At 40.4% G+C, this 12343-nt stretch overlaps 1 protein-coding gene across 2 annotated transcripts in view; it reads right to left on the bottom strand.

Moving 5' to 3' along the window:
- LOC124545218 (fatty acid synthase-like) overlaps window positions 1–12343 on the bottom strand; it is a 435708-nt gene that overhangs the window by 208476 nt on the left and 214889 nt on the right. For both annotated transcript variants that reach the window (XM_047124086.1, XM_047124089.1), the window contains exons 19-22: window positions 10931–11109; window positions 8608–8742; window positions 6284–6577; window positions 5973–6163 (exon numbers count right to left, since the gene is read on the bottom strand). In XM_047124086.1, the coding sequence (XP_046980042.1) occupies window positions 5973–6163; window positions 6284–6577; window positions 8608–8742; window positions 10931–11109 (799 nt within the window). The remainder of the gene's footprint in view (window positions 1–5972; window positions 6164–6283; window positions 6578–8607; window positions 8743–10930; window positions 11110–12343) is intronic.

Raw genomic sequence — 12343 nt, 5'->3', positions numbered from 1 at the left:
CTTCTGTACAGCCTAGCCACCTGTAGTTGTCGCATCTGCAGTGACAAGCAGTCCCTCAAACTATACCAAGGGTCTCACTGAAGCCTTCACTGATCATAATTATCCTCCCATCCTTGTACAAAAACAAATCTCCTGTGCCTTATCTTTCCAGTCTCTCAACACCTCCCAAAGTCCCACAGTCCAGCCACAAGGAGCATTCCCCTTGTAACTCAGTACCATCCGGGACTGCAGCAAATGAATTACATTCTCCGCATGGCTTCGATTACCTCTCGTCGTGCCCTGAGATGAGAAATGTCTGGACCACTATCCTTCCCACCCCTCCTACAGAGGTATTCCGCCGTCCACCGAACCTACACAATATATTTGTCCATCCTTACACAACTCCTGCTCCCAATCCCTTACCTCCTGGCTCATACCCCTTTAATAGACCTAGATGCAAGACCTGTCCCATACATCCTCCAAACACCACCTACTCCAATCTGGACACTATCATCACCTATACCATCAAAGGCAGGGCTACCTGTGAAATCAGTCATGTTATTTACAAGCTAAGTTGTAACTAGTGTGCTGCATTCTATGTAGGCATAACAACCAACAAGTTGTCTGTCCGCATGATTGGCGACTGACAAACTATAGCCAAAAAACAAGTGGACCACCCTTTTGTTGAACATGCTGCCAAACATGATATCCCTCATCTCAATGACTGCTTCACAGCCTGTGCCATATGGATACTTCCCACCATCACCAGCTTTTCTGAATTACACAGGTGGGAACTTTCCCTGCAATACATCCTACATTCCCATAACCCTCCTGGCCTCAACCTGCCAAACAAGTGAGTAACAGCAACACAACATAATACGTAGGTGGTTTATCAGACTGAGATAGCTAGAAAATACCAAATGACTGTGAGGAATGAGTCTGAGACACTTTACAGATGCAGCAAAGGAGCTGATAAGTGAAAAGAAAAAAGAAGAAAAGTGTTCTAACTCAAGAAACTGTAATTTATTGCTTGAGCAATACATACACATGGAAGACATGATACAATCTAATTTGCAATACACAGGTGGTTGGTGGAGCCTTGTGCTCTGGTCTATACATTCAACAGTTCCAACAGATGGCACAGCCAGCAGTTACAGCAAAATGAAATTGGTTTAATCAAACATGTGAGGAAGCAGTAAAGGTAGAAGAAATGCAAAAAAATATAGATAAAGAATGTAAACAATTAAAACAATTATGAAGAACAACAAAGTAAAACAGAATAGAAAATAAAATGAGAGACAACAAGAATACTGAATGCAGAAAAGAGAAAATATCAGACTTCCATGCTAAAAGAAATTAAGAAGGCAGATCAATGAAAGATAGCAGATAAATATTACAAATTACTGAGCAAATGAGAAATGGTTGAAGGATGGATCTCATTCATGAAATCCTCCCCACTCCACCAAGAGTGTCTTTCCGCCGTCCACCTAACCTTTGTAACCTCTTGGTTCATCGCAATGAAATCCCCAGACCACCTTCCCTACCCTCTGGCTCCTACCCTTGTAACTGCCCCAGTGTAAAACCTGTCCCATGCACCCTCCCACCACCACCTAATCCCGTCCCGTAACTCAGAAGGTGTACATCATCAAAGGCAGAGCCACGTGTGAAAGCACCCATGTGATTTACCAACTGACCTGCCTACACTGTGAAGCTTTCTATGTGGGAATGACCAGCAACAAACTGTCCACTTGCATGAACGGATACAGGCAGACAGTGTTTATTGGTAATGAGGATCACCCTTTGGCTAAACATGCCTTGGTGCACGGCCAGCACATCTTGGCACAGTGTTACACTGTCCAGGTTATCTGGATACTTCCCACTAACACCAACCTATCAGAACTCCGGAGGTGGGAACTTGCCCTTCAATATATCTTCTCTTCCCATTACCCACCAGGCCTCAACCTCTGCTAATTTCAAGTTGCCGCCACTCATACCTCACCTGTCATTCAACAACATCTTTGCCTCTGAACTTTCGCCTCGACCGACATCTCTGCCAAAACACTTTGCCTTTACATATGTCTGCTTGTGTCTGTATATGTGCGGATGGATATGTGTGTGTGAGCGAGAGTATACCTGTCCCTTTTTCTGCCTAAGGTAATTCTGTCCGCTCCCGGGACTGGAATGACTCCTTACCCTCTCCCTTAAAACCTGCATCCTTTCGTCTTTCCCTCTCTTTCCCTCTTTCCTGATGAAGCAACCGTGGGTTGCGAAGCATAAAAAAAGAAATAGAAACAGGAAGAGAAGTCGACTGAAACTGTTATCCATTCATAATGAGTATTTTGCAGGTTTGAACTTTTTTGCTTCCATCTGCTACAGAAATTTACAAGATATTGCAACATGTGTCTTTTAAAGCTCTGTGCATCTGTTTAAAAATGTGCAGTTGAGGTTATCTAAACAGTACAATGAATGACATTGTCGTCAACGTGTCTGCATGGAAATATCATGAAATAACATAGGACACACTGATAGAAATATGGAATGTGTCTTACAACGCCATCAAATATATCTGCATATATGGGCTGGTGCAATGGATAACACACAGCAAGAAGCAGGTGCATGTGGAACCTTGTGGGAGTGTCTGGTACTCATGCTCAAGTATTGTTAAGTGACCTTATGGATATATTTGAGAACAACATACCATTTTTGTTCAAAAAACTTTTTCCGCTGCACAAGTTTGCTCCTATAGTCTTTTGCGGTTCTAACCACTTCTGTGTTCTTGCCTCTTAGCAAATCTCTTTTAGTTCTTGTATTGCGACTTCAAAATTTTTGACAAACTGCCTATTGGCTTCTGTCTCGGGTTCTTCGGCTGACGTTCATCTAATGATTTTTCTGACGTTTCGCCAGCACGAGTGGCTGGCATTGTCAAAGCTTCACCCTCCATTGCCGGTGGTGAACTGGAGCCAAGCTCGCGGCCGCAGACTAACTGTACCTGGCGCGCCAACGTCCGAGGGCTTCTCTTGCTACCTGCGACGGTCATTCGCTGCAGTACGGGAAGCCAGGATCTGTTGACCTTAAGGATTTCCTCTTTCTTGTTCAAACTGTTCGCGTGTTTTTGTATTTCTACAGCTTCTCTGAACAAGCGCGTGTGGTAATAATTCTCTACAGCCAGAACTTCGGTGTCAGCAAATTTTATTATGTGGTCAGTCTCATTCAGTGCGTGCTCTGCCACGCCCGATTTCTCCACCTGCCCCAACCTGCAATGTCGCTTATGCTCTTTGATCCTGGTGTTAATGGATCGTCCAGTCATTCCGACATAAACTTTTCCGCATGTGCATGGTATACGGTATATTCCCGACATTGCAAGTGGGGTCTCTTTTCTCCTTCGCCTATCTAAGACATTCTTTGATCTTCCTTGTCAGTTTGAAAATCGTCTTTACGCCATGATTGCGCAATATACGGCCGATTCTGTCCGTCACTCTGGGAATGTATGGCAGAAAGGCCGTACCCGACATTTCTTTTTCTGGTTCCTTACTTCGCTGAGTGTTTGGTTCTGTTACACTTCTAATATAATTTGTGGAGTACCCATTGTTCCTCAGGACAGTTTCCAGGTGTTGCATTTCTCGTTTGAGGTGTTGCGGCTCACATATTCGTCCTGCTCTCATTACGAGCGTACTAATCATGCATCTTTTCTGGCTCGGGCGGTGGTTTGACAGAAGAAACTGAGACTTGCACCAAACAACATCTTGTTCAGCTTTGATGTTGTTTCGTTATTTACGAAAGCGCCAATCAGTGACGCTCTGGAGCACATCGGTTCCATTTCCCCGCAGGACATCAGGTAGCTCTTCCATGCATGTCTCACCACGAGCTATTTCACGTGGAATGGCGATTTCTATGAACAGCTGGAATGCGTCGCCATGGATAGTCCTCTCAGTCCAGTGGTGGCCAACTTCTTCATGGAACAATTCGAAGCACATGCAGTGGACTCGGCGACTTGCAAACCTAAGGTGTGGTACAGGTACGTCGATGATACTTTTGTGGTGTGGAGCCATGGTGAAGAACAGCTCGGTGACTTCCTAAGACACTTGAACAGCCTACATGCCAACATAACATTTACCATGGAAGTAGAAAAGGACAAGAAACTGCCATTTCTAGATGTGCTGGTCACAAGGGACGGCGAAACCCTGGGACACAGCGTGTATTGAAAATCGACACACACGGACCGATACCTGCACAAACTGTCATACCACCACCCGAGCCAGAAAAGAGGCATGATTAGTACGCTCGTAACGAGAGCAGGACGAATATGTGAGCCGCAACACCTCAAACGAGAAATGCAACACCTGGAAACTGTTCTGAGGAGCAATGGGTACTCCACAAATTATATTAGAAGTTTAACAGAGCCAAACACTCGGCGAAGTAAGGAACCAGAAAAAAAAATGTCGGGTACTGCCTTTCTGCCATACATTCCCAGAGTGACATACAGAATCGGCCGTATATTGCACAATCATGGCGCAAAGACAATTTTCAAACCGACAAGGAAGATCAAAGAATGTCTTAGATTGGCGAAGGAGAAAAGAGACCCACTTGCAATGTCGGGAATATACCGTATACCATGCACATGCGGAAAAGTTTATGTCGGAATGACTGGACGATCCATCAACACCAGGATCAAAGAGCATAAGCGACATTGCAGGTTGGGGCAGGTGGATAAATCAGCCGTGGCAGAGCACACACTGAATGAGACCGACCACGTAATAAAATTCGCCGACACAGAAGTTCTGGCTGTAGAGAAGCATTATCACACGCGCTTGTTCAGAGAAGCTGTAGAAATACAAAAACACGCGAACAGTTTGAACAAGAAAGAGGAAAGCCTTAAGGTCAACGGATCCTGGCTTCCCGTACTGCAGCGAATGACCGTCGCAGGTAGCAAGAGAAGAACCGCACCGGAAATGACTGCGGAGAAGCCCTCAGACGTTGGCGCGCCAGGTACATATAGTCTGGGGCCGCGAGTTCGGCTCCAGTTCACCACCGGCAATGGAGGGTGAAGCTTTGACAATGCCAGCCACTCGTGCTGGCGAAACGTCAGAAAAATCATTAGATGAACGTCGGCCGAAGAACCTGAGACAGTAGCCAATAGGCAGTTTGTCAACAAGTGGCCACGAAAGCCTTAACAATTTTTTTAAAATTTTTATGTTAACTATTTATAAACCAACTTCCTACACCTATTCATTTCTCAGTGGCATCATCTACATGTGGTTCTCCATGGACTCACGTTAACTGTTTTATTATTATTAGCTAGTGGATAATGGTGCTCCCAATTTATTGGATTTGTTCTGAGTCATGGGAATTCTTTTTGAGGTAGATTATGAAGTGGTGTGATGATTAGTTAAATGGTAGCCCAAGACTACAAACAGATCATTTCACTACTAATAAAACAAACACAATTTTCCTACATGAGACATTTAGTAGGCATGTTACAGTCTCAGAACAAAAAAATGTTACCATAAAATACCAAAATAACAGAATGACAAAAGCAAAATAGTTGAACATTGCAGCATCTCAGGAGGGCTCAAAAATAGATTCAAATTGTGGCATGTTATGAGGCAGTCACGAAACATCTTTTTTCAAGGCTTACATCTCTGAAAACTTCACAGAACTCTTTTATTCTGCAGAACTTATGATTCAATGTGAGGAGGAACTGATAAACCAAAAATATACAGATTTATTCCTGTCTGTGTTGCATCTATCTCTTTATTACAAAGTGAGTTGTACTATGTTTTTTTCAGTGAACAAAAGCCAACAAATGAACACTGAATTCAGAGTTTATTGAAAGGATATAGTGTATCATATAAGATCATTATACACTAATCACCAGATTTATGAAGCCTCTTTCTAGATGGTTACATTTACTAACTATTTTTATGTCAATGAAATTTTAAATAATCTTATGTGGTGTCAGAGCTTACTAAGCAGTTAAGCAGTAAGCTACTAACCTGACGCGAGTGCCTCCAGGTTCCATACGTGTGCAGTTTGTCAGGCCCAGAATACCACTATTGTTATTGCCTTGTGCAACCAAAACAACTTGGTGTTTGCCTTTCTGCATTAAGGACTTTAGTTGTGGCAGCCAAGTGCAGTCATTTCCACTTACATTCACAAACTGAACATCTGTTTGTGGATTGCCCTTCTGATGAATAACACATAAAAAGTTGCGACTAGTAAACAGTACAAGATGGGTAAAAATAAACCACAGTTACAGTAAGAGTATTGATATCACTTTACGAATAAATAAATAAAAATTATTTACCTTTTTCACTACGATCAGATGATCATTTCCACCAGCTATTGCATAATTCATTACAACAGTTATAGATTGCTCTAGATCTCTCAAATCACCATTTAATGTTTCTTTGGAGATAATGAAGCCATTGTCAGCAAGTGCAGCAAGAGCATCTTTCAGATGTTGGGCGTTTCTTCCAAATACTAAGCCTGTGCCCAGGACCATCAAGCAATCACTTTCCTCTTTGAGGCTACGTTTCTCAAACTGTACACCTTCCGGTGGATCTGATGAAGGCGGTTCATCAAGAACTGTCAGATTAGCCTAGATGCAAAATAGAATCATGATTATATTAGTAAACATAATATTAGTCAGTAGATATTAATAACTTCTAACTAGAGGTAAAATTTCAGATTTCAGCCTTGTTAAATTCTAAATCATAAAAGAACAATTTAAACATCATTATTGTTTGTATAGTGCCTTATGAAACAGTTCCTGAGGTCCTATGTGTGTGTGTGTGTGTGTGTGTGTGTGTGTGTGTGTGAATCGGTAAACAGTGGCAGGGAGGGAGAGAGCGAGAGGGATAGGGAAAGGGTGGGAGAGAGGGAGGGAGAGGGATAGGGAAGGGGTGGGAGGGAGAAAGGAAAGAAGGGAGGGGGAAAGAGAGAGAGAGAGAGATAGAGAGAGAGAGAGAGAGAGATATGCAGGAGTGAGAGAGCAGGCGAGAGAGACAGAAAGAGAGAGAGAGAGACAGAGGGAGACTGACGTTCTGTAAAGCTTTGTAAAACAAGACAAAAAGGAGTGAAAAAGTCATAAAGCAATGAAGCAACAATATCAATTCTTTCAACAGACTGGGTGACAAACTTAACAAAAATAAGAGCAATCACAAAACGGATATCAATAACAAGAATTTCAGACAAGTATGTGAAACATTAATGTTTTATTTTGGATAGTTCACTGAGATGCTGCAATGTTCAACTTTTTTACTTGTGTCATTCTTGATGTCTGGCCAGTAATCACAAATACTACTGTTATGTATTACTTTTGTTTATAGCCTCGAAAGGGTAACTGTCCTCCCATTGTGTGATGTTTTCTGAATTTGTGGATAATTGCAATCAGGTAGGTTATATTTCATTACTAAACATCAAATTCACATTCAACGATTAGCATAACTCAGTTGTGGTCAGGTAATTTATGTAATGCTAACAAAGATCATGTCCACATGTCTGACAGTTCATCTATAGAAATAAAATGATCTAGACTACCCTTCTGCACTGAGTAGGACCACAAAACATGTGGTACAAATAACTTAAAGAGTCCCATCCAAAGCCATATATAATATAAATCAAAGACTAAGAAATACATGTGTGATGTCAAAACAGGAAATGCCTGAGTCATTATTTTTTAAAATCGGAGAAAAATATTGATGAAAACACTTATTTATGACTGTAGATGTATAAATATTATGCTCTTACATAGAGATTGAAGAGCAGTATATTGTAAGACTAAATATGCCTGCCAGAATTACATGTTGTAATGTATGAGAAGCATGATTGCTAGATAATAAGTTTTTGTGCTTGATATCATTTATTTCAGAAGAAAAGAGAACACAATTTATAAACTACAAGAGATGATGAGATGATTCCAGACATGCAGCAAATGTTACACATCAAGAAGTTTCACTGTCCTTATATCTCAGTCAGACACTCGGCTAATTCATGGGAATAGGTTGCAATGCAACATGTCACAAACTAAAACCATACAAGTGAAAATATTTGCACAACAATAGGCAAAATTCAAAAACCTCCAAGAGAAGTCACAACCAGAAACAAAAAGCTACTGAGCTATGAAGCTCTCTAAAAATGTGAGTGAGGGGAAGCTTCTGTTGAAGAATGAAATTTTGCACCCACACCTTAGTAATAAAGCAGAAAAAAATTAAATTTTGAAGTTTATTGCAATTACACTGTTGTTTTTGGAGAAAAATAACCATAGTTGTTCCATTTCTCTTCTTGTAAACTATGACTTGTAAGCAATGTAAAGTTTTATTTGTTTAAAGAATATTAGAACATAAGTCTTAAATCAAGCAACACTTAAACATGAATGCTAGCAAGAATGACCAGCTATGGTAAAGGCTCACAGTAAATTTACATGGAAAAAAGAAAAGAAAAGGCAACCAAAAATATTTAACACTGTTCATATTCTCATGCTTCCTTTTTATGGTTTTATCTCCCAATAGAGAGGCTTTTATTTACTCAAGTCTGAGATACAGTTTTATCTACGTTACAGTGCAGTATGTCAAGCACCAGATCATGATTATTAGATTCCAATGACATATAAACAGGAATATTTTGTACCTGTATGACAGGAAGATCTGCAAGAATATTTCCAATTTCAGTTGACATAAATTCATTGCAGTTATCCCCAGGCAGTTCAACAGCCTTCACCTTCCTCACCACTGGATTGTTCTCCAAGGCCACATGGACACTGACCTAAACACATAAGCTTGTCAACACACTAATGTGGTTTCTGTAGTAAATATAAATTAAATGATTTCTCCATTAAACATGTGAATGAAAGCACCTTACAATAGTTAATATTCTCCTCAAGCTAGATACACAATACGTTATTTTTTGTTAAGTGATCATAAATACTACCATACTCTGCTCTTAACTAAATTTTGCCATGTTTCTAAGCCAACCTGACTTCTTCAAAACTTAACATTGTCCACATTAACAGTGTATTGGCAAAGATAGCACATTTTATATTCTTGAGTTCTACTTGTCTGTTGGCTCTGAGTGTCATAAATGTAGGCTTTCTCTAACTTGTTTCAGGACTAAATTGGTAATTAAGGAACAATTTTCGAAATGAAGCAAATTTATAGTCTGCTCTGCTTCTGAAGTTTGACCATGAAGCAAAGAAAATATAGTTAAAATATAGCGGAATTCTTGATTAAGAGAGTGCCTGTAAATTCAATTTAGAGAGGCAGACAAAGGACTGAATGGAACTGAAATCAAACAGTGAAGTTAAGGTTTCTTCACTGCACTTTATACTAAGTTTGTAGAAATTGAATAAACAGCTTATAATGTTGTATGAAATATGTTTCTCATTACTTTCATTTCACAGATTTCAACATTTCAAACTATCCAATCTCTGTTTCTTACAAAGGAAATGTGAAACCAGAAATCTGTTGTGAGATAGCCATGAATCTGGAACAATTATCAGTGAAAATTTATACCAAATGTGAAATCCAGATATTTTGGTCTGACTCCATTACAGTTTACAATGACACCAGCAACCTTTCACGTGGAATGGCGATTTGTACGAACAGCTGGAAGGTGTCGCCATGGGTAGTCCTCTCAGTCCAATGGTGGCCAACTTCTTCACGGAACAATTCGAAGCACATGCACTGGACTCGGCGACTTGCAAACCTAAGGTGTGGTACAGGTACGTCGATGATACTTCCGTGGTGTGGAGCCATGGTGAAGAACAGCTCGGTGACTTCATAAGACACTTGAACAGCCTACATGCCAACATAACATTTACCATGGAAGTAGAAAAGGACAAGAAACTGCCATTTCTAGATGTGCTGGTCACAAGGGATGGCGAAAACCTGGGACACAGCGCGTATTGAAAACCGACACACATGGACCAATACCAGCACAAACTGTCAAACCACCACCCGAGCCAGAAAAGAGGCATGATTAGTACGCTCGTAACGAGAGCAGGATGAATATGTGAGCTGCAACACCTCAAACGAGAAATGCAACACCTGGAAACCGTCCTGAGGAGCAATGGGTACTCCAAAAATTGTATTAGAAGTGTAACAGAGCCAAACACTCGGCGAAGTAAGGAACCAGAAAAAGAAATGTCGGGTATGGCCTTTCTGCCATACATTCCCAGAGTGACGTACAGAATCGGCCGTATATTGCGCAAACATGGCGTAAAGACGATTTTCAGACCGACAAGGAAGATCAAAGAGAGTCTTAGATCGGCGAAGGAGAAAAGAGACCCACTTGCAATGTTGGGAATATACCGTATACCATGCACATACAGAAAAGTTTATGTCAGAATGACTGGACAATCCATTAACACCAGGATCAAAGAGCATAAGCAACATTGCAGGTTGGGGCAGGTGGAGAAATCGGCCGTGGCAGAGCACGCACTGAATGAGACTGACCACGTAATAAAATTCGCTGACACTCAAGTTCTGGCTGTAGAGAAGCACTATCACATGCGCTTGTTCAGAGAAGCTGTAGAAATACAAAAACACGCGAACAGTTTGAACAAGAAAGAGGAAAGCCTTAAGGTCAACGGATCCTGGCTTCCCGTACTGCAGCGAATGACCGTCGCAGGTAGCAAGAGAAGCCCTCGGACGTTGGCGCGCCAGGTACAGTTAGTCTGCGGCCGCGAGCTTGGCTCCAGTTCACCACCGGCAATGGAGGGTGAAGCTTTGACAATGCCAGCCACTCGTGCTGGCAAAACGTCAGAAAAATCATTAGATGAACGTCGGCCGAAGAACCCGAGACAGAAGCCAATAGGCAGTTTGTCAACAAGTGGCCAGGAAAGCCTTAACAATTTTGTAAAAAAATAAAAGTCTGTTAAGTTCATATCATCACATATCTTTCTCCAAAATTTCTTTCAACTGAAATGAAGTCACACAGAATATTAAATACATACCCGCAGAAGTTCTTTGAGACTCAGGTTGCTCTGCCCTTGGTAAGGAACAAATCCATAATTTTCAAGTACAGGTTCTGTTGTTATACGACGCTTTGGGACTGGACTGGCAAACAGACCAAATATTTCTAAGCCACCTGATCTTACTAACCTTAGCTCTCTCCAGCAGTAAATAGGTAAAACTGAAATATTAATAAGAAAATCTTTGTGAACACATTGTTAAAATAGAGTATTCATGTTCTTTTTATTATTTTTCATTTACATAATATCTCCTACTCTCATGACAAAAATGTAAGTAAATGTAAATTGCTATTTTAACTGCACCCTGGTATGTAAACAATTTATTTACAGTTTCATTTATTTATCTTCAAGTACACATCATACTACAGAAGAAGGTCTTATAAAGGAAGAAGTGAACTGCAAGTTGAAGATGTTGGCCATGTTCTGTTAAGAGGAATCAATGCCCTCTTCAAATAAACAGCTTTTGTATTACACACTGTACTCAAGGTAAGCCTAAAGTACTTGTACAAGAACAGTGTTGTCTACCATTCCAGTAATTGTTGTGAATGATATCCTCATAACAAAAATAAGTGGGCCCATGTATGTCTAAAGTGAATAGAAGGAGGTTATCAGTATACAGACCTTCACCTTGCATGTGAAAAGCTGCTCTTTTTCCCTAAATGACTTCAAACTCTTCTTTTGGAAGCCTGTCATAGAGTATTTCACATATTTTTGAACAGTAATTACATGTCTGATCAATACTTTAAGACTGTTAGACTGCCCTGTATTCATTTAATAAACACAGCTGCTTTCTTTTAAACAAGTTGATGTGATCAAACATATCATATGTCATATGTTATTAAATACACTTGATGGTGGTGTAAGATTTCCCAACTTGTTACATAAAGGCCCACCTGAGTTTCATGATTTCTTACATTTTTCGGTTGCAGAATAATTAACAATTATTATTGTATCACCAACATAAAAAGGCATTTTTGATTCATGTATAACAGTTTAGGACAAGAGCATAAAAATGAAGTGGCCATATTATGGAACCTTGCTGAATATTTAATGTTACAGTATTCCACTCAGATGCTAGCTCGTTTCCTGTAATACAATTCTAAGAAACAGTCTTCCTAATATTCTGCTCCTAATTTCATATTTTTCTAAGCTACTTAGGAATATGCAAGCTGTATATATGAACGGGAGGGGGGCTGGATTTTTCTAGGTGAAAATAAACTTTTCCTGGGTGAAAATCACTTGAGAAGTGATAACGTACTTTTCCAACAGAGGTCAAAATGTACCAGTCCTTTGGATGGTAAAGGTTTTATAAACCATTGTACAACTACCCGGCACTTTAGGAAATGACATCCAGCAAAAAAAACAACATAATCTAGAAAGATATTTGATGTGTGG

This window comes from Schistocerca americana, chromosome 8, assembly GCF_021461395.2.
Source record: "Schistocerca americana isolate TAMUIC-IGC-003095 chromosome 8, iqSchAmer2.1, whole genome shotgun sequence".
NCBI lineage: Eukaryota > Metazoa > Arthropoda > Insecta > Orthoptera > Acrididae > Schistocerca > Schistocerca americana.
The sequence above is the reverse complement of the archived record's forward strand: the minus strand, read 5'-3'. Positions and strand labels throughout refer to the sequence as shown.